A 22,139-nucleotide genomic window follows, 5' to 3' on the forward strand; every position below is an offset into this window, starting at 1 on the left:
CCATAATCCTTTATGTGCCAAACTTCAAAATATATAAAACAAAGACTGACAAATATATAAGCAAACTGACACAGCCCCAAACAGCAAATATCTCTAACAGATCTCTCTCAGAAATAAACACATCAGGCCAGTCGTGGTGGCTCACACCTGCAATCCCAGCATTTTGGGAGGCTGATGTGAGTGGATCACCTGAGGTCAGGAGTTCAAGACCAGCCTGGCCAACATGGCAAAACCCTGTCTCTACTAAAAATACAAAAATTAGCTGGGCATGGTGGCACATGCCTGTAATCCCAGCTACTTGGGAGGCTGAGGCAGGAGAATCACTCAAACCTGGGAGGCAGAGGTTGCAGTGAGCCGAGATTGTGCCACTGCATTTCAGCCTGGGTGACGAGAATGAAACTCTGTCTCAAAAACAAAAACAACAAACAAACAAGAAAAAATCAAATAGAAATGCAAATTTGGCAGGTAGAGAATTTGAGGAGTGTAACCGTTCGTCTCCAACTTAAACACAATTATGTTACAAAGTGGGACAATGATAAACACATAATTACTAGACCGCAAGGGAAATAACCACATATTCTAAAGCACAAAGATCATAAGGAGGCCAAATTCATGGACACAATTGAATGAAATTAGATGCTGGCCAAAGGATGGCATGAAAGAAAAAAAAACAGCACTCCTGAAAAGTGGACCCAAATATAGCCTAGATCGCATACATCCATGGTGCCACACTCACGCTACGGGGTAATGAATAAGAGCCCTTGAAGTGCTGCTCTGAAGCCTCGTGACCCACAGGTCCGTAACACTGAGATTCTTCTGAAAAGCAAAATGTAGAAGGAGGCATTGCAGAATAACATGCACCTCGTCCCTGCAGACCCAGACACCCCTAGAGCAGGACAGTGGTTACCTCTGAAGACAGAGAAGGCTGCGGGCCTGGGAGATGGAAGCAGAGGGCTTCAAAGTTCTATTGTAGAGTTTTCTTTACTAAAAAGGAAGAAAAAGTTCTGGGCAAGTCAGGCAACATGTTAAGATTTGGTAAGATGAGAGGTAGCTGTTTGGGGATTGGTGCTAGTGCTCTCCATGCTGTTCTGTATTCTTAAAATAGTTTATATCTTTTTTTTTTTTTTTTTTTTAAAGGAGCTAGGAGGAAGTGACTGCAAATGAGCAGAAGGATCTTTCAGGGGGTGGAAATGCTCTGAAATTAGATTGTGGTGATGATTGCACAATTCCGTAAATTTTCTTTTTGTTGTTGTTGTTTCTTTCTTTGTTTTTTTAATAGAGACTAGGTCTCGCTACGTTGCCAAGGCTATGGTGAGCCAAGATCACACCACTGCACTCCAGCCTGGGTGACAGAGTAAGATCCTGTCAGAAAGAAAGAAAGGAAGAACGAAGGAAGGGAGGGAGGGAAGGATGGAAGGAAGGAAGGAAGGGAGGAAGGAAGGAAGGAAGGAAGGGAGGGAGGGAAAAGAAAAGAAAAAATAAAAGCTGAACTCACATGAGAACCACAGCCCACAAGAGGCAGGTCTGGACTTGTGGTCTAACCCTAACCAGACTGACTGCTAGCAAAACAAAAAGATCATTGTTGTCCAGAGGATTTTAGTAGAATCCAGAGTCTTATTAAATAACATTCAAAATGTCCATGATACAACCCAAAAATACTCAAACAGCAACAAAGAAAACCTTGAGAACTTGTAAGAGAAAAGATAACTAATAGATGCCAACTCTGAGATAATCTCAATGCTGAAATGATCACACGGAGCATTAAAACAGCTGTTAGAGGCCGGGTGCGGGGGCTCACGCCTGTAATCCCAGCACTTTTGGAGGCCGAGGCGGGTGGATCACGAGGTCAGGAGTTCGAGACCATCCTGGCTAACATGGTGAAACCTTGTCTCTACTAAAAATGCAACAACAACAAAAATAAATCAGTAAAAATAAAATTAGCTGGGCATGGTGGCGGGTGCCTGTAGTCCCAGCTACTCGGGAGGCTGAGGCAGGAAAATGGTGTGAACCTGGGAGGCAGAGCTTGCAGTGAGCCAAGATCGTGCCACTGCACTCCAGCCTGGACAACAGAGCGAGACTCCGTCTCAAAAAATATATATACAATAAATAAATAAATGAATTAAATAAATAAATAAAGGCTGGTGGAGGGAGTGGAGGGGAGGGGCTAGGGACCGTGGGGCTTCCCAGAGCCGTGACCTTGCTATGGGGGGACCCAGACCTCCATTCTGGGGACTCACTCAGCACTCATCTTACTATCCCCCATCTGACGTGCCTATTGCACAAGGCTGGAAGTCAGAGGCTGTGCACGTTTTTCTTTGTGGAGACAAGTGAGTAATTGGTGCGTTTAGTGTAAAAATATCAGGTGTGGCTGCACGGAGTGAAAAATCACAGGCTCCACGGAGCCGGGAGGCCTGCTGCCCTGCCCTCTTGCTTTGATGAGGAAATGGCGACCACAGAAGGAAATGTAGTAGCACCGGCAACCGGCATCCGTGGGGCCACGCCGGGCTGCTTCCCAGGGCCCTCCAGCCAAGCAGCCACAGGAAAGAGTAGATGTTGATCCCAAGCTAGGACTGAGGAGTCCGTCCCTAAGAGCCCAGGGAGTCAGGCGGGCGAAACTGGCTGCATGTCTGGGTACAACTGCTCCGGGTTTCTCATCTGCTGAATCACCAAGCTAGGTTCTGAAGCCAGGCGTGAGTGAGCAGGACTGGAGCAGGATTCTGGGAACAATCTTTTCCCTCCAGTCAGCCCAGAAATTCCATTTGCAGTCACTTTCAGTTATGTATTCCAGAAAACTACCTGCTGTCATCAGGGGTTGGTTGGTTGAGCCTTTCCCTGTGCTTGCCTGGCAGAACTGTGTGCTCTGAGGCTGCCCGACCCTGAGCTCCAGAACAGACCATCGAGTTCAGGAGACAAGCATGTCAGCCATGACACAAGGCAGATGAGAGGGACCCAGCGTCCACACGTGGAGGCAGCAGGGGCAGCCGGTGAGCATAGATGGGGAAGGAGATTCAGAGCCTGAGGGCTGCTCTCCTGCCCTCCCATACTGGACGCTGGCCTGGGCCCCCCAGCTTCCCTTCGCCCAGCTTCAATCCCCATAACACACAACCCCAGAGCTTGGGAAGAAGGTCTCTCTGTGACAGGTGGGATTCTGGAAGTTTCCACGGAGGAGACCCCATAGGAGCAGGGTTTGAAGGTCAAGAAAGATGCTAAGGATGGAGAGGGCCAGTGGGGAGGGGGTGGTTCCAGGCTCACTTCACAGAGGTGCTTGGGGAGCTGCAATATTTTGGCAGCACTAAGGGAAGAGTCAGGTCAGTGAGGTTCATAAGGGATGAGAACGGGGTCTAACCAGCCCTGGAGACCCCTGGGGTCTGGCCCCACGGGGAGATGTCCAAGTGGCAGAAAGCCCCTTCCTGCCTGGAGAGCACCCCCACGAGGACCCTGGGGGCCACCCGGGAACCGCTGCTCCCTCCCAGTCACTCACCACACTTCCCTCTCCCGCCCACCCTCCAACCTGCCTGCAAATTCCCCTGCAACCCAACTCTGGTCTCCTCCCAACCCTGCCCCCACGTAGGCCTTTTTTTTTCTTTTTCACTTCTTCCCCCCAGTGACTTCCTTCTGCAGTGTTGATTCAGCTCCCTTTGAAGGCGTGTGAGGCCTTTTGCAGGCTGGGGGCGGGGGCGGGGGCGGAGAAGAGGGCTGCAGGCAGGGCTGGCAGAGGGGAGGAGGTGACACACACTCCCTGGAGGCGAGTGGGGAGGGCTCGGGGCAGGAAATGGAGTTGGGTGCCCCAGGTGGGGTGCTCCAACAAGCTCTTTCTCATGGGATCCCCCACAGATCCATACAAACAGGCCGACCATCAGGGCTGGTCCCAGGCCACCAGGCCGGGTGCAATGCAGAAATGGAGATCTGCCCCGGGGAAGGCAGGTGAGTGTAGGAAGGAGGGAGGGCTGCGAGAAGCTGGGGGCAGCCTCCATCCCCCTGTGGCCTGGGTGGGCCTGTGCCCCCCACCCCCCGATGCAGCTTCCCACACTGGGAGCACAGTTCCTCCCTCCTCTGCCTTCCTCTGCGTGGTGTGGCTCCTCCTTGAGGGAGAGAGCTGAGGAGGTGGCATTCTTGCTTCCCTGACTCACCCAAAGGAAGATTTCACAGCCCCTGGCAAGGGCTGCCAGACAGGCTCACCTGTCACCCCCTGTCCAGGGACAGACTGACCGGTAGCCTTGGCTGGGTGGGGAGTTATGCTGGGAAGGCTTCCAGGCCCCCTGGGGGTGGGAAGATGCTCAATGTTCAAAGGAGATGGAACAAGGAAAACAGTTAAGCAACGATGGACTCCAGGGGGAAAACTGGAGGAGACGAAACTGTAATTCCAGTCCGTCCACATGGCCCAGCAGTGAACGACAATTGCATGGTCAGAGAGAGCAAAAGCACCAAGCCGACTGAAAGCAGCTCGAATGCGGTGGGGCAGTGGGAGATAATGCCTCATCTACCAAAACAAGGTCTGCCACCTTCACAGACCACTAAACCTCATTCCTCCACCCACCTCCCCACCCCCACGAAGGCCAACTGACCAGAGAGCAGGGCTCCCGAGGGTCGGGTCAGGTCGGGTTGGGTCGGGTGGGTGCCTCTTACCCTAACTGAGGCTCTGCCCTGGACTCGGAGTCCACTTGCTGTCAAAGCATGCCACTCTTCTTTCTGATACTTGACATATTTCTTTTCCCGTTCAATTCATGGTTTCCGCCCAAACGGAGCCACGCAAGGACGTCTTTGGGGATGTGTCTCCAAGAAAAGTGTGGGCTGCCTTCCTCACCCTGGATGCCTGTGGGCTGCCTTCCTCACCCTGGATGCCTGTGGGCTGCCTTCCTCACCCTGGATGCCTGTGGGCTGCCTTCCTCACCCTGGGTGCCTGTGGGCTGCCTTCCTCACCCTGGGTGCCTGTGGGCTGCCTTCCTCACCCTGGATGCCTGTGGGCTGCCTTCCTCACCCTGGATGCCTGTGGGCAGCCTTCCTCACCCTGGGTGCCTGTGGGCTGCCTTCCTCACCCTGGGTGCCTGTGGGCTGCCTTCCTCACCCTGGGTGCCTGTGGGCTGCCTTCCTCACCCTGGGTGCCTGTGGGCTGCCCTCCTCACCCTGGATGCCTGTGGGCTGCCTTCCTCACCCTGGATGCCTGTGGGCTGCCTTCCTCACCCTGGATGCCTGTGACTTGGTTTCCATGGGGGCTTCCTAAGCTCAGGGACCCCAAGCCTCCATCAAATCTAATGACCCGCCCTGTCTCTGAACACACCTGTGTTGTCCCCGAGCCCCTCACCAACCCCCTCTGCAACCCCGTTCACGCATTTCCCATCCTGAAGGGTCCAGCTCATAGGCCGGCCCATGTGTTCCCTTTACCCCTGCTTTGTCCCTACCTGGTGGGGAGCTGTCCCTTCTGGGCCCTAGTGTGGCACTTCACACACAAATGTGTCCTGTGGGTGGTATCTGGGGCCTCCCCCTGCAGTGAGGGGATGACCAATGTGCAGAGCTCACTGGGCCTGGGTATGGGCTCGGGTGGCACAGAACAGAAAGTGCTCCATAAAAGTGAGCTGCGATGCGGAGGTGGGCAAGCTCTTCCCTGGAGGGGGAAGAGCTCTCAACCCAGAGGGATCTGACCAGGAAGGTTCACCCCGCCTCCACCCAGGAAGCCCCTGCAGACAGTATGTGTTTTAGGCTTTGCTGGCCAAATGGTCTCTGCCGTGACTACTCAGCTCTGCCATTGTGGCAGCAGAGTGACCATAGACCTTCTGAAAGTGAATGAGTATGACTGTGTTCCAATAAAACTTTATTGACAAAAACAGGTGGAGGGCCAGCCTAAGGGCCCAAGTTTGTAGGTCTCTATTCTAGACCAGTGATTCTCTGGAGAGGAATGGGGCATGGGGAGTGGGGACAGTGTGTGGGAGAAGGGGTGGGACACAGGCACGTGGGAATGGTGCGGACATGGAGGACATTGGAGGCGGGGAAGAGCTAGAGAACCTAAACCCTGACGCTGGACCCTGGTCAACACTAGGTCTCTCCACAGCCTCCTCTTTTAGCCTCTCCCTCCAGTTTCAAAATGACTCCTCCTCTGAGGGGACTCAGGCTCCCCACCCAGCTCCCCAGTTCCCACCAGAAACCCCAAGTGGGTGTTCCAGCCTCTGCCCCACCAGGCCCCCATGGAAGGCAGCACCGCCAGGCAGGGACCTTTCCTCACTGCCCCTCCCTCTTCCAGTTCTGAGTCCTGGCCCGGAGATGACCTCTCAACCCAGAGGGACCTGACCAGAAAGGTCCGGCCCCCTCCACCCATGAAGCCCCTGAAGGCTGGAGGGCAGCCCTCCCCCCTCCCTCCCCCTGTTAGTTTTTCTTTCTGATAGAAACAGCAGCAACCGCTAGGCACCTGCTAGGCAGGGGGCTGCACAGCCTCAGGTCAGTTCCTGAAAGGCACCTTTTTCCATTTGTAAATGAGGTGACAGGTCTGCCTCCCAGGGATGAGCAGATGAAGGGTTGGGAGTGCAGAGCCTGGGAACACGGAGTGGCAGTGGGGACCGGGGCCCAGAGGCTGCTGAGTGAGGGAAGTCTAGGGGCAGTGAAGCTGGTGAATGAGGCAGGGGCAGAAGACAGGGTGGGGGAACATGCCCAGCGAGGCTGGTGAATATGGCACCGCAGGGGCGGGGAGGGCGAATATGCCCAGTGAGGCTGGTGAATGCGGCAGGGGCAGAGGGCGGGGAGGGGGAAGATGCCCAGCGAGGCTGGTGAATGTGGCACTGCAGGGGTGGGGTGGGCGGATGCAATGATGAGCATTTCCTCCCTGGGGCCAGCAGAGCAGGGGTGAGGCTGAGTGGGTATATTACTCCGATTTGGGTGGGACCCCATGCAGTCACACGTGGGGGACGCAGGGCTGACAGCCTTGCATGACCCTTTCACACTTTAGCCATAGCAATGCCAAGCCCAGAAAGGCTGCAAGGCCCTGGGGAGAACAGAGGCCCCGGAAGGGGTGGCCAGCTGGGCTTCACTGCAGTCCTCACCAGACAGGATTGAGATTTTAACGTGTTAACTTGTTTTCTGTCTTTTCCAAATTGTTTATGGTAGCCATGCATTAATTTTATAATCAGAAAAGCATGTTATTATAACTCAAGTTAAATGGCTCCAAAACAAAAGCACCCAGACCCCAGAGCCTGCCCCTCTCTAGCTGGAGAGAGGGACGAAGGATAAGGAAAAGGAACGGAAAGCTGAAAGGACCCCCGGGCTCTGGAACCCGACCCAAGGGTGATGCCGCCAGGGCTACCAGGAAGCGGCTCCGTGCTGGGCGCAGCCGGTCTCCTACCCACCCCAGCACACCTCAGCCCCCAGCCTCCTCCTCCCGCGCCTCCCCCGCCCTCACCACTTCCTCTCAATGGTCCCTGGGGATTACAGCACGATTATTTTTATGGCAAGAGTTTCCCAATGCGGAAACTCCACAGCCCCAAAGAGTTTGCATCTGAGCTGCCTGTAGCATCCTGGGGCACGGACAGGCGGAACCGGGCCATCAGCCGTCCCTGCGCACAGAGGCGCACAGATTGGATCCGGCCTCGCAGTCCCAGGAGCCAAGAGGGGAGGCACGCGTGCCGGTTCTCGGAAATTCATTATGGGAATGTGCGCGTTGTGGAGATGCTCAGACCGCGAACAGTACTGCGGGAACCCAAACGATCATTTTTAACCCCAGACATCCCTGAACCAAAGCCAAAGTCTACGGGTCACTGGGGCAGAGGCCGCCCGAAACCAGCTGTCCCCTCCCGGCCTAGGCGCGCCAGGTCCCCGCCCAGCCGGGGCGATCCTTTGGTCGGACAGTGAGGTTGGGAGTCCACCGCACCCAAGTGCCGCCGCATCCACCCGGCGCAGGCGACCCCCGACGGGCAGCCGCTCACCTTCTCCTGGCCCCGGGCTTCAGGAAAACTGCCTGGAGGTGGCCCGGGTCTCCCTAGCGGAGGCTGGGCGGCGGGCTTCGCGCCTGCCTCAGTCTCCCAATCCGTGGCCCGGGGGATGGAGCCCGCTGCGCGCAGAGGCTGCGGCAGGTCCCAGCCAGGTGCCCTGGAACGTGGCTCCTCCTTCCCTGAGGCGCTCCCCTGGGCACGAGGATGGGTCTCGAAGAAGGAGGAAGCCGCCTTCCCTCACCCGCTGTCCGGAGCTGCTCAGCCCGTGCGCGGAGCCTCCCCCGCCGCGGACACCACGACCCGACCCCCACCCTGACCCCGACCCAGACCCCCACCGCCCGACCCCGGCCGTATTCCGTTGCGTTTGCTCCCTTCCAGCTCCGGGGCCACCACTGAGCACGCGCTGTGAGTAGGCGCTTCCTGGAGCTTTTCCTGGGGGTCCTCAGAAAAACCCCTGCCGTCCCCATTGTAGAGATGGGGAAACTGAGGCTCAGGAAGGCCAGCGCTTGCCCAAAACCTGCGGTCCGCGGCGGGCAGGGATTCCACGCTCCGAGCCTGGCCGCCTCCCTGGGGCGCGTGAAGGGAGCTTTCCTTCCCCGGGAAAGGCCGGGGCCAGAGACCCGCACTCAGACCAGGCGGGGGCTGCGGAGCCAGAGTGGGCTGGGGAGGGCTGGGAGGGCGTCTGGGGCCGGGTCCTCCAGGCTGGGGGCCGCCAGCTCCGGGAAGGCAGTCCCGGCCTGTGGATGGGGCCGCGCGTGGGGCCCGAAGGGGCGGCCTCGGGAGGCGTCCAGGCTGCGGGAGCGGGAGGAGCGGCCGTGCGGGCGCCAGCGCCGTGGGTGGAGGTCGCCTTCCCTCCTGAGGGGCAGCCGGTGCGTTTGGGACCCGGGAGCAGAGCCCGCGCCTCCCCAGCGGCCTCCCCGGGGTCTCACCGGGTCTCCCGAGAGCGGAGGCTAAGGCCCCGGCTCCGCAGAAACCCGGGGCGACCGCGGGGAAGCAGCGCCCTCAGGCGACTCGAGAAGGCGTCGGAGGAGCCCCCAGAAGGACCTCGCGCCTCCCCGCCGGGCTCCGACCGCCTGGGTTCGGTGCGGGACGGCCCAGGCCGCCAGGACCCCCAAGCGCAGCTCAGTCTGCGGGACACGACCCAGAGGCCAGCAGCAGAGGATGGGGCCGGGAGAGGGCGGGGAGGGCGCTCCTGGGAGGTCAAGGCCAGGGCTAGGCTTTCAGGGTCATGGCCTGGCCCCTCATCCGCAGGGAGGTGAGGGGGCTCTGTGAGCAGAGGGGCCCCGGTGGAGAAGGCGCTGCTAGCCAGGGGCGGGGCAGGAGCCCAGGTGGGGACTTAGGGGTGGCTGAAGGGACCCTCAGGCTGCAGGGATAGGGAGGGAAGCTAGGGGTGTGGCTTGGGCAGGTGCTGGGGGACCGCGGGCGCCCTTTTTTCTGAAGCCGAATGTGCTGCCGGAGTCCCCAGTGACCTAGAAATCCATTTCAAGATTTTCAGGAGTTTCAGGTGGAGACAAAGGCCAGGCCCAGGTGAAAATGTGGCAGTGACAGAGTATGGGGTGAGAACCACGGAGAGAGGAAGTCCCCGAGGCAGATGATGGGACAGAGAGAGGGGACCAGAATTTTTTAAAACGCATCTGAGATGCGTTTGGCAGCCTCAGCGTTGTTTTCCTTTCACGGAGAAAGTGTGGGCAGAAGCCAGCTCTAAAGCCCAGGCTGCCCAGCCTGCACTGGCAGAGCTGACGGAAGGCCAGGGCAGAGCCTTCCCTCCCTGTCACAGACATGAGTCCTGGAGATCTGGAATGAGGCAGATGTGCCCGGGAAAGCTGATCCGCCCCGACCCAGGGCCCCCTGGGTGCCCCTTTGAGCGTGGAATCGTTGCCAGGTCATGGCTCCCTGCTATCGAACACCGGACATGGGTCGTGTGCTGCACCTGGCAGTTGCAGGGCCGACACCCGCAATGCCTTAAGAGGTGACGACTGCTTTCCAGGGGCCTGGCTGGCTGACACTTTGCATGGCTCCTGGAGAAGAGGGATTGAGTGGAGTCCACGGGTCATGGCCACGTCCTGGGTGCTGCCTCTGAGGCAGGGCCCGGCTGGGGTGAGGAGGGGCTGAAGACAGGTTCCTGCCAGTTCAGCCTCTATCCGGTGGTCTTCATGCCTAGGAACCCACTGGGGGCTTGTGAAACTGCAGGTGGCTGAGTCCTTGCCATGGGGTCTCTCATTCAGCAGGTCTGGGTGGGGCCGGAGACTGTACCCCACAAAGGGTCCCAGGTGAGGCGGATGTGGCCTGGCGCTGTGTGGCTCTGGACCTAGTCCTTGGGCTTGGGCTGGTGCCCAGGGCCTGGGCTTGAGACAGCTGTGACGCAGGCAAGCCATTTACCCCGTTTGTGGGGACATTACATCTTCCTAGCTCGGAACACACAGGCAGCCAGGGTTGTTATCCACATTCCTCTTCCATGTTCTTTTCTTGAGAACTTTCACCAGGTATGTCAGGAGCTGGGCTCCACCAGGGAGACTCAAGTGGAAAGCCCTCATCCTTGTCCTCCAGGAGACAGGAAAACCTATGGTTACAATTCCAGGGACAAGAGCGATGCATGTGAGGTGTGGCAAATCTCACTGTTCAACTGGAGAAATCAGAGACAGCTTCCTGGAGGCAGTGATACCTGGACAGGCTTCTCCACAGGAGGGAAGCGAGTGAGAGAAGCCAAGTGGGATGGACCCATCATGTAGGGGGAACAGTGCGCGCAGAACCGACAACCACCCCCACCCTAGGCCCAGAGCTCACGGAGAGAGCTGGGCCTCTCGGGGTGACTACATAGTTCCCTGCTGGATCTTAGGTCTTGTCCTTGGGCAGCTCTGCTGAGACCTCTATGCCTGTTCCAGGCTGCACCAAGGTTTTGTGACTATTGACCCTCGACTCTGAGTTGGGAGTTGCTGTATTTTTACTAAGGGATGGAGAGACACAGCCCCCAAACCCCAGGGAGCTGGGCTGGCTCTCCTATGGCTCAGCCCATAGCTCCAGCCCCAGGGATGTCCAGAGGATCAGAAAACTCCCTCCCTCCTTTAAAGCAGCTACCGGCAGAGTCCGTGGAGCTCTTGGGGGCTGGGAGACAGGCAGGAAACCCACCTGGCAGGCAGGCAAGAGCCCATGGGGGAGGGTTGATCTTTGATCTTTCTCTGATGGCCCAACGGGAACTGTGAGCACCCAGCCGCTCACTGGGACATCTCGGTGCAGGGAAAGGGCTGAAGCTGGCGCAGCCACGGCAGCATCCCCTCTCGTGGCAGTGCTCCTGAAACAGAGACGTGGTCTGGGCAGCATGCTGAAAGGCATTTCTGAATGAAGCCTCCTACTGACCTAGAGCCAGCACACACCACTCCAGGGGCAGAGAGGAGAGAGCAGGAGCAGGAGACAGTCCAGGGCAGAGGCAGGCTCAGAGTCCATGGAGACCCTCCCTGGGGCACCCCCTGCATCTGCAGGGGTCCAGGCCTAGCACTGGCTCTGCAAGGATTCAGCCACTCATACTGTGCCCCCCCAGCATGGGGCATCTGTGGGTCTCCCTGAAGGTGGGCACCTGGGCAGCCTTCCTGAGGGGTCAGAGCATCCTTGCAGGCATCAGTGATTCCCTCTGTCCCTTTCACCACTGGCCATGGCTGGAGCAGAGCAGCACCGCATGGTTTGGCTCTGGACAGCCGTGAGGCCCCATGAAGCCCAGCATGTCTGCAGGGGCCTCTCCTAGCCCCCTCTCTGCATTCTGAGGCTTCACTTGTTGAACAGAAAGAGGCAGTAGAATCCCAAATAAGAGTGCATCGTGTCACCTACCAGCTCCAGCGCCTGGGGGCTGAGTGTGGACTCAGAGCTTCTGTCCAGCAGAGGCCCCTGATGTGCAGCTGCACCGAGACACCCAGGCAGGGCGTCACCTGCAAGGTCAGCTGCAAGGCTGGGGCTGGGGTTTGTAATCGCTATTGTCTCTTGGCCTGCAGGATCCTCGCGTGTGCCGCTTCGGTCCTGATGGGCAGGACCCAGGTCTCTCACTAGACCAGTGTTTCCCCCTGTGAGGCCTGGAGAGGAGCCTTCTGGCCACTCCTGGGTACAACATGAAGGGAGCAGCAGGCCTGAGTTTTTTATTTTTACTTTTTTTTTTTTTTTTTTTTTGAGACGGAGTCTCGCTCCATAGCCCAGGCTGGAGTGCAGTGGTGCGATCTCGGCTCACTGCAAGCTCCGCCTCCCCGGTTCATGCCATTCTCCTGCCTCAGCCTCCTGAGTAGCTGGGACTACAGGCGCCCACCACCACGCCCAGCTAATTTTTTGTATTTTTAGTAGAGACAGGGTTTCACCGTGTTAGCCAGGATGGTCTTGATCTCCTGACATCATGATCTGCCCGCCTCGGCCTCCCAAAGTGCTGGGATTACAGGTGTAAGCCACTGCACCCGGCCAGGCCTGAGCTTTTTATATACACCAACTGCCAAACATTCCACGTGAATTTCCTGAAACTTCTCTTTGGAAAGCTTCTGTTTGTATGTATAAGGCAATGTGCATGCCAGCATGTCAGTTACAGCAGGAGAGAGGGAACAAGCCATGTGGGAACTGATGGAGCCATGTCACATCCAGTGTCCTCTGCAGCCGCTATGGAGTGACAGGAGGAATGAGGGGCAAACGGTAAGATCTTTATGACGTGAGAGAAGCCAGGCGCGGAGCAGGGAACAGTCAGGTTTAATTGGTGTGAAGAACAGGATCACTGAAAAATATTTTCTCATAGATAAAACTCTTTTTGTATAAAAGTCTACAGAATTGTGATAGGAAACCCATAATCATGGTTTCAAGTGGGCAGAGAACTAGGCTCTGGCGTCAGGGGAGGAAGGGGAACTGTTCACTGTCAACACCTTTTAGGATGTTTCCATTGGGATCGAAGGGTGGCTCACTCTGCCACTTTGACATAAGAATCACTTCTACCTAAGGCACTTGAAAAATGGCACAGGCAAGAGCATCATCGGATCTCTCCTTTTCTTCCTGAAGACAGGAGATAAAAACGCTCAGGTGAAAGATGCCTTCCCTGTACCGGGCAAAGAAAGATTCCTCTACAGGGAAGCACGTCATAGCCGACAGAATTCTGTACAGACATTAAAGTAATTAAAGTAATTCCTGTCGTTCTTAAGCCTCCCCACACGGTTTACTTTTCCACAACTGCCTCTTTGTTCAGCCTCCTGCAAAAGCACATAGGTTTCGTCACTTCTTTGGGTCTTTGCTTCCTTAGGAGGGTCCTGTGTGACATAAAAGTGACATTAAATTTGTATACATTTCTCTTGTTAATCCATCTGATTTCAACTTAGTTCCCAGGCCCAGCCAGGAACCTAAGAGGAGGGAGGTGGATATTTGCCTCCCCTACAGTATCATGTACATATATGACTTTTTAAAAAAGAAAATCTGGGGCCACATGGCAGTGGCTCACGCCTGTCATCTCAGCATTTTGGGAGGCTGAAGTGGGACGACTACTTGAGCCGAGGAGTTCAAGATCAGCCTGGGCAACATAGGGAGATTGTGTCTCTACCAAAAAAAAAAAACCCAAAAAATTAGCCAGGTGTGGTGGCACATGCCTGTGTTCCCAGCTATTCAGGAGGCTAAGATGGGAGGATCACTTGAGCCCAGGAGGTCACCGTTACAGTGAGCTATGATTGCACCACTGTTCCAACTTGGGCAACAGAGTGAGACCCTGTCTCTTAATTTTTTTTTAATTAATTAGTTACCTGATTAACACAGTTCCTTATTGGTGAGGGATTCTCTACTGTGGTCCTTCTGCAGTCCCACCCCATACATGAATGGCTTCTTTTGAAGCTTCCTCCTTTGTACAGGTGAGTATCTTTGTCACTGTCTTACTCTGTTTTGTGCTGCTATAACAGAATACCACAGACTAGGTAATTTATATAATGAACTGAAATTTACTGGCTCATGGTTCTGGAGACTGGGAAGTCCAAGACAGAAGAGCTGGCAACTGGCAAGGGCCTTCTTGCTGTGTCATCCCATGGTGGAACAGCAAAGAGAGGGCAAGAGTGTGCCAAAAGGGGGGCAAACTAGTCCTTTTATGAAAAATACTTTGATAACAAACCCACTCCCATGATAACATTAACCCTTTCCTGACGGTAGAGTCCTTGTGGTCTAATCACCTCTTAAAGGTGCCACATCTTAATACTAGTATGACGGCAATTGCATTTCAACATGGGTTTCAGAGGGGACCAACATTCAAACCATAGCAGTCTCAAACACTGGGCTGGCAGTGGAAGAAGAGGCTGATCTTTAAATGTAGATTTTTTTTTTTTTTTTTTTTGAGACAGAGTTTTGCTCTTGTTGCCCAGGCCAGAGTGCAACGGTGCGATCTTGGGTCGTTGCAACCTCTGCCTCCCCGGTTCAAGCAATTCTCCTCCCTCAGCCTCCTGAGTAGCCGGGATTACAGGCATGCGCCACCACACCTGGCTAATTTTGTATTTTTAGTGGAGATGGGGTTTCTCCACGTTGGTCAGGCTGGTCTCAGACTCCTGACCTCAGGTGATCCGCCTGCCTCAGCCTCCCAAAGTGCTGGGATTACAGGCGTGGGCCACCGCGCCCAGCTAGAATATGTTCTTTATAAACAGGCACAATTCCATGAAGTAAACTCACGTTGGAATGGTTAACAGGTAAAGCGATCCAGCTGGCTGAAACAATAGGCATTCACCGGCATCCAAAGTACATAAAGATGAGCACTTTGAGATTGCGCCACTGCACTCCAGCCTGGGTGACAGAGTGAGACTGTCTCACCAAAAAAAAAAGATCAGCACTTTCACCTCAAGAGTCGCTAGGCTCAGATGCTGAACGCACCCTGAAGGAACTCTAAAGATACCAGCCTCTGGAGTTTTCATCTCTGGAGTTTTCACAGCCAACAGCATTCCTAGGTAGACTGGTTGAGAACACGGCTAGTTGGAGGGTAAAAAGAATGACTTGTGAATGCTCAATAGGTCTTTGAATATGTAAGTAGACACGACTTGAAGCCAGTTGCTCAGCCTTGAATATATCCTAGAGTCTATCACCTTGGGCTGTGAGTGGCTTGTGCGGTCATCTGTCCATCTCTCAGCTGGGCAAGAAACTTGATGTCCTTTCTGAGAGGTGGCCCTGGCTCTGCCTGGGACCTGCTACTCTTCTCCAAAGTGCATTTTTTTGTGGCTGGGTTTTCACTGTGGGTCCTGGGCAGGCGAGTGCTGGTGCCCAGTGTTGGGGAACAGGGTAGATAGAGGTGTGGCTGCTACCTGGCTGGGCCCCGACTTGGCAGCCTTCCTTCATGGCCCCCAGCCACAGCCTGTTCCATAGTTTGTTTTCGATGTGTCAGCTTTGTGTTCCCATGAGAACAATGGGCTCCTTGAGGACAGGCATTGCATCGTACCTGTGGTCTCTTCCCTAACGCACCCCAGTACGCCCAGCATAGACAGCACAGGGTGCAAGCAGTCAGATGAGCAGGCCTCCCGTTCCCAGCACGGGACCCATCCCGTTACCTCGCTGCTATGTTTCCCACGTAAACGGAGCAATACCCAATTCTAAGGAACTGTTCTGAGGACTAAATGGAATAGTGTAAAAAATAAATTGACATGAAGTGAAAGTCAATTAAAATGCACTAGCTTGGCCAGGCGCAGAGTGGCTGATGCCTGTAACCCCAGCGCTTTGGGAGGCCGAGGAGGGAGGATCGCTGGAGCCCAGGAGTTTAAGACCAGCCAGACAACACAGCAAGATCCCGGCTGTAGCAAAACATTAATAAAAATTAGCCGGGCGTGGCGGTGCCCACCGGTGGTCCCACCTTCTCGAGAGGCTGAGGCGGGAGGATCGCTCGAGTCCCGGACGTCGAGGCTGCAATGAGCCGATTTCGCGCCATTGCGCTCCAGCCTAGGCGACAGCGCGAGACTCCTTCTCAAATATAGAATTTTAAAAAGGCCATCTCGACTGCCGCGGGGGTCGCGTCCTCTCCATCCCCGACCTTGGACGGAACCCCGGGCTTGGGTCTCCCACGATCTAGACAGAAACTCGTTGTTTCTCGTGCTCCGCGCCACCCGCGTCCTCCGGTCTGTTTCTCCCAGCTGCGTCGGTGAAAGGCGGAGCGCCGCCACCCTACACCCCCTACCCTGCGCCCGCCCGAGCCGCTTCCGGGTACTTCCGGCGCCCGCGGGGCTCCCGGCAGCCGCGGCGCCTGTTTCCGCCGGGCGGCGAGAACGCAGGACCAGCTTCCGGGAGGCGCTCCGCACGTTCGCCGTGCTCCGCCGGGAAGATGGGGAAAGTGAGGGGTTTGCGCGCCCGAGTGCACCAGGCTGCCGTGAGGCCGAAAGGGGAGGCCGCCCCCGGCCCCGCGCCCCCTGCCCCGGAGGCGACCCCTCCGCCGGCCTCGGCCGCGGGGAAGGTGAGTTGGGGAGGCGCTGGCCGGGGGCTGCCGCGTGGGTCCGAGGGCGGGTGAGCTGCGGGGCGCCGCCTCCGGGAGGGTTCCGCGACCCCGGCCTTCCCTCGGGCTCTGCGGGCGTTTGCTGCGCGACAGACGCGACCTTCTTGCTTCGCGAAGCGTCGTAAACTCCGAGGCACCGCTCTGCGCTGCCGTCCTGGGCACACGGACTCGCGCCGCTCCCGGGGAGGGGAGAGAGCCAGGAACCTCCCGCTGCGGTCCAGGGTTGCCACGCGGACCCCAGAGGTTCCTGAATCGCACTGAGCTCCCAGGAAAGGAAAGGACGTTCCCAGAGTTAGAGAAGAACGGAGAGCAAACTGAAGAGAGACCCCGTTCCCTTTAGCAGTCAGCTGCCTGTTTCCCCATCCCACTCAGCCAAGCAAGCACGAATCTACCTTCTGTCTTTATTCTAGACACTGCATGTGAATGGAATTATTGCTTTCAGGATTTTTTTTTTTTTGGCTTTTGCCTTAAATATTTTGACCGATGTGTCTTGGTGTAAGGTGTCTTTGCATTTATTTTGCGTGTTCACTGAGCTTCTTGCGTGTGTAGGTTAATGTTTTTCGTTACATTGGCAAGTCTTCAGCCATTATTTCCTTGGATATTTTTTTCTGCCCTTTTCTGTCACTCCTCTCTTTCGGATACTTCCATTGTAAATATGTACGTCGTGCTTAATGGTGTCCCACAGTGCTCTGAGGCGCTGTTCACTCAGTTTTTCTCTTTTCTTCAGATGGCATAATCTATCTTAATTCAAGTTTACTGATGTTCTGCCAGCCCAGAGCTGCTTTTGAACCTTTCCAGTGAAATTTTCATTTTTTTTTTTGACTCCAGGATTTATTTACTTTCTCTTCTCCTGTTCCTCCTCATTTTAAAAATAATTTCTCTTTACTGATGTGTTCTGTTTGATGTGAGAATGTCATTATACCTTCGTTTAATTCTTTAGACACGGTCTCTTTTAGTCCTTAGAAATATTTATAATGCCTACTCTGAATTCTTTACATGTGGGCTGCTCAAAGCAGTTTCTGTTGCCTGGCTCATGCTGGCAGGTAGGAGCAGGTGGGCCTTCTTTGAATGTATCACTTTTTGTGGAAAATTGGGCATTTTGGATAGTCCTGTAGCAACCAGTGATTAGTATCTGCTTGATTACTTTGTTTATTGATCTGGAACTGAACTATGTGACCTCTCTCCTTGTCCCCTTCCGGCTGTGTGCAGCCTCTGATGTGCCCCCTTGGCTTTTTTTTTTTTTTCTTCCTGTTTTCCTCTTTTAGCCTGGCTAGTTGGATCTGCTTAAGCTCCTCACTGGTCAGCAATTGTTCTTAAAGCCTCCTTGGCCAGTGGGTTTTTGCCTTTTACCACTGGATACCTCTGGCTTGGAGGTGGCTGTCAGGTTCAGCGTGTTCACATTTTTGACCTTCATTTCTGCCCTCAGAGGCACAGCCAAGGACTAGTAGCTTACAGAGTCCCTCTGCTCACTCCTGGTAGGGTGCGCCCTTGAACATGCGCACAGCCTCCAGACTGCCAGGGATGCGACTTCCTGGGAGTTGTTCCTGGGTCAGAGGGGCTTACTGTCTACCCAGGAGCCTTGGGCACCCTGCCCTCTGCATCCGTCACCACCCAGAGCTCCTTCCTGGTCAACAACACCCTTAGGCGTGAGAGCCCTCGCAGGAGCTCCAGACAAAGCGAGTCCCCTCTGGCAGAGCTATGGAGTTCTTCCTTTTTGCAGCCTACCGCCCCTGGGCAGGAGCTCCGTGTCAGGACACCAGAGATGGGGCAGGAGCAGCTTCAGCTTCTCAGGTGACATCTCTCTCTACTAGCAGGAGAGGGGCGTGCCCTTAGTTGTCTTGGCTCATTGAAACCTGTGCCAGCATTTTTTTATTAAGCTCCAAAAATATGCATTAATGAGATATAAAGTGCTACCATGGAGAATGTCCCAGGTACAGTGGGAAAAGCAGTCGTCTGCCGTATACCAACATACATTCATGATCTGGAAGGCTGCATGCTGCACCCCTTGTCCCCACCTGGTCCCTGTTTGCCTGTGAGGCCTCAGCCTACCTGTGCTGCCTCAGCCACCTGCCTGCCCATCTGAAGGCTGCCCTGGTCTCCAGCACTGTTCCCCCGTGAGTCTGATATTTTCCCACCTACCGACTTTTCTGTCCCTGCCACGTAACCCTCCAAGACCAAGGACTTCTCCCTCAGGTGCTGTGGGTGAGGGCACCTGGGGAGTTGCAGTCCAGCCTGGCACCTCTTGGTGCCCTGGATGCCTTCTACCTCATCTGCATCCTGTCTCCTCCTCTGTAATGTGAGCGAGGCCATATTTTATCTCTACCTTCAAGGTTTTTAGGTTGGGCCTGAGATTTAGAATTACATAAAACAGATTTAACAGGAGAAAAGCGTACCCATTCATTGAAGTTTTATGTGACATGGGAGCCTTATAAGGAAATGAAGACAAGGAAGTGGGAGAACTTTGTGCTTCTTTGAGAGGGTGAGAGGTTGAACGGAGGCGGTTGTGGAAAACTAAACCACGTGGGGAGGCTGCAGGAGGGGAGGGGTTGTGTTCACCAGGTGTGTCTGTACAGAGTGCTCTTGGCTCCTCTGATCCGTCCCTGATGATAAGAATGTCACTTGCCTTCTGGTGTAGGAGGGCATCTTCCATATGGGGGTTTTATCTCCTTTCAGGAAAAACAGGGAGGGGATTAATATGCCCTCTTGGTACCTGCTATATTTTTAAGTGCCTTTAGCTCAAAATAATTATTTTGCCAAAGTGACATGTTTTGGGGTGGCGTATTCTGACCCCCTTCAGAAACCTCTGTTGAGGTCGATGCCGCCTTCCCTGCCAAGGTCAGTGAGGCTTGCACATGAATGGGCCGGGCAGCACGGGGGTCAGGGACCGGGGGGTTCTGTCTCCTCACAGTGTGGTCGGCAGCTGACTTGGAGGAACTGAAATCTTCATGCAGGGATGAGTGTGGCTCAGAAACAGACCTGGCAGAGAGGCTGCTGAGATGAGTAGTTCTGATGGGATGTGGTCAGTCTGAGCTGAAAGAGCTGGCAGGCTGGGAGCTGCCTATCCTTCATCTGCTCAGCTGCAGGTTTCTTCTGTGACACAGGAGAATGTTGTAGAAAGAGTGAGACGAAATGGTTGGGAAGGAAATTTGGTTCTTGAGATACTGGTCCTGACTCCTGAAGAACCAGGAGTGAAGCCCGTCTGGTGATTGAAGGCAGGGAGCAGGTGGGCCTGGGCGCTGCGGGTCTGCCCTGGAGCTCTGGAACCGGAGGCTCCTGCTCTGGGAGGTGAGGGTTGTTTCCCCCAGGTCCTCCCGGGCAGAGAAGCTGGGGAATCCAGGTTCTTGTCCTCCATCTTCTCCTCACCTTTAATGTCCCGCTGAAACCACAGAGCAAGTCTCACACCTCTTCTTTTCGTCCGTTTTTGTTGGGGACATTAGGACTGGGCGTTCATCAACACCAACATCTTTGCCAGGACCAAGATAGACCCCAGCGCCTTGGTTCAGAAGCTGGAGCTGGACGTGAGGAGCGTCACTTCCATCAGGAGAGGTGAGGCAGGCTCGAGTGCACGGGTTACCATGCTGATGCCCAGCAGATCTGGGATTGTTCACTCACACACCCGAGGTCTCAGCAGCTTTCCAGCTAACCTGTACCTGACAATGTCCTTGAGCAAGGGCTGCCCCTGGCTGTTTCTTGGGGCGATTCCCCAGAGTAGATTGCAGCTGCGGTTTTGCCCCTGGGCTGCATCATGTCCCCGCAGCTCTGCAAGAACTGCTCTGCATCCTGGCAGCCACGCTGAAGCCACACGAACTTGGGCTTTGGTGACCTACAGGGTTTGAACTGTTTTCTCCGTGTGTGCTGATTCTCTCGTGGTCTGTCTGTATGTTTGGGGCAGTTTTGATCCTTTTCTTAAACAAGTGCTTTATGTGTTGCAGAGGTTAGCTGCTTATCATTTTGTACAAATAACTCTTGAGGGTTTAGATCCTGAAGCCGAAGCAGGGTCCTCTCAGTTTCATCAGATCCATGCACAGCCCTTCCCCGTCTCCTGGTTGTGCTCCTTGCAGCCCTGCAGCACACACGTCAGCCTGGCCAGTGAGAGGGTCTGGGAACTCCCACTCACTCCAGTGTCCGGAGCTTAGCAGGGAACGCAGTCCCCCTGCACCTCCTGCTGAGTCTGAGGTGTTTTAGAGAGTTCCCGGCCACCATGGTCAATGCCGGGAGTGTTGACTTTCTGGCTGGAGGATGGTGAGCAGTGTCACTCCCCAGGGATAAATCCAGGAAAAAGCTTCCTTCACTTATCTAAGGGAGTCGGTGAGGAGCACAAGGAATACTTTTTACATCTTGACAGCCTCGGGAAGCCATAGGTTGGGGAGGGAGAGGGCCTGGCTGTAGGGGCAGAGCTCAGAGCACCAGTGTGACAGTGAAGACTGCACGTGGCTTCACAGTCAGCAGAGCTGGGAGCGCCAGGACAGGGCAGGAGCCGGGTCTGGGGCCTGTAGATGGGTGGGCTCTGGGCCTCTGCCCCTCACCACCTGGTAGCCTCTGGCTGGACACTTGATCGCTCTGGGCCTGGGCTTTGCACCTGTCAAAGGAGGTAACAGTATTTATCTCTTAAGTTCTTGCAGTTTTGAGGTTGAGATGAGGTAGTTGGTGTGAAACGTTTAAAACAGTGCAGTGAAGGCTGTGGAGGTGCCCGCTCTGCATCTGTTGACCGAGGTTGGTCTGGTGGGAAGGCTGGGGATGAGTGGGTTTTGCAGCTGCCCAGAGGTGGGCCAGCCCTAATTCCTTGGGCACAAGTCATGTGATCATGGGTGCTCTGTGACCCTTAGCTCCATTGTCCACAAAGCAGCGACAGACATAGCTCATAGATGCTGAGGGCCTCACTGTGCCTCTAGAAAGATCCAGGTACATTTAACCAGTGCTGGCTTCCTGCTCCTTCTCTCCAAGGAGGACCTGGTGAGGTGACCAGGCCAGGTAACTCCAGAGAGAAGCTGTGCCTTCCAGCCAGGAACGCTTGATGTGAGTGGTCCGCCCGAGCTGTGTCCCTGGTTGCTGACAAGGCCTTTAAGGCTGTCCCCAAGGGGATGGGAGTCGTGGGTCTCAGTGACCTGGCTCTGGCCTGAGCTTCTCAGAGCTCTTTCACACAGCAGCCTCTTTCCTCTGCCTTTTCTTGGCCCTCTCCCTTGAAGCCCCTGTGGCTCATCTGGTCCCCAAGGTCACCTGCTGCACTGACTGTCACGTCCCCTCTTCCCCTCCTAATTTAGGGAGACGTCACGCTCACGACCCGTCTTGCCTACCAGGGAAACTCCTCTTTAGCAACATCTGGCCTCGCAGCGTTCTTGGGCTGAGGTCGTGCCCAGCAGCCCTGTGGCCTCTCCTTTGAGCCACGCTGGATCTTTGTTTTTGTTTGTTTGTTTTTTGTTTGTTTGTTTGTTTGGAGACAGAGTCTTGCTCTGTCGCCAGGGTGGAGTGCAGTGGCATGATCTTGGCTCACTGCAACCTCCGCCTCCTGGGTTCAAGTGATTCCCCTGCCTCAGCCTCCTGAGTAGCGGGGACAGGACCACAGGCACATGCCACCACGCCCAGCTAATGCCACCACGCCTGGCTAATTTTTGTATTTTTAGTAGAGATGGGGTTTCACCCCGTTGGCCGGGATGGTCTCGATCTCTTGACCTCGGAGATCTGCCTGTCTTGGCCTCTCAAAGTGCTGGGATTACAGGTGTGAGTCACCACGCCCGGCCTGGTCTTTGTTTTTTGTAAGCTCAAACCTCATTAATTTAGAG

At 55.2% G+C, this 22,139-nt stretch overlaps 3 protein-coding genes across 7 annotated transcripts in view; 1 reads left to right on the plus strand and 2 right to left on the minus strand.

Moving 5' to 3' along the window:
* The window catches only part of ITGB2 (integrin subunit beta 2), a 42,867-nt gene extending 37,934 nt beyond the window's left edge, over positions 1 to 4,933 (minus strand). Inside the window, exon 1 of the mRNA XM_003823822.5 lies at positions 4,627 to 4,933. The gene's annotated coding sequence lies outside the window, so the exon portion shown is untranslated. The remainder of the gene's footprint in view (positions 1 to 4,626) is intronic.
* Positions 4,934 to 10,832: 5,899 nt separating this feature from the next.
* LOC100985595 (uncharacterized protein encoded by LINC01547) lies at positions 10,833 to 13,770 on the minus strand. Its single transcript, XM_008977536.5, has 3 exons — positions 13,655 to 13,770; positions 11,733 to 11,996; positions 10,833 to 11,202 (listed from the first exon to the last, which is right to left on the minus strand). Exons 1-3 carry the CDS (start codon positions 13,718 to 13,720, stop codon positions 10,918 to 10,920), a joined length of 615 nt encoding a protein of 204 aa, XP_008975784.1. The 5' UTR covers positions 13,721 to 13,770; the 3' UTR covers positions 10,833 to 10,917.
* A 64-nt stretch (positions 13,771 to 13,834) lies between these two features.
* The window catches only part of SLX9 (SLX9 ribosome biogenesis factor), a 40,840-nt gene continuing 32,535 nt past the window's right edge, over positions 13,835 to 22,139 (plus strand). For 4 of the 5 annotated variants that reach the window (XM_034948155.3, XM_034948156.3, XM_034948157.3 and 1 more), the window contains exons 1-2: positions 13,835 to 16,320; positions 19,797 to 19,905. In XM_034948155.3, coding sequence (XP_034804046.2) covers positions 16,192 to 16,320; positions 19,797 to 19,905 — 238 coding nt within the window. In that variant the 5' untranslated portion in view covers positions 13,835 to 16,191. The remainder of the gene's footprint in view (positions 16,321 to 19,796; positions 19,906 to 22,139) is intronic. The other variant, XR_010111079.1, reaches the window with a different exon arrangement.

The sequence above is a fragment of the Pan paniscus genome, chromosome 22 (genome assembly GCF_029289425.2).
Source record: "Pan paniscus chromosome 22, NHGRI_mPanPan1-v2.0_pri, whole genome shotgun sequence".
NCBI lineage: Eukaryota > Metazoa > Chordata > Mammalia > Primates > Hominidae > Pan > Pan paniscus.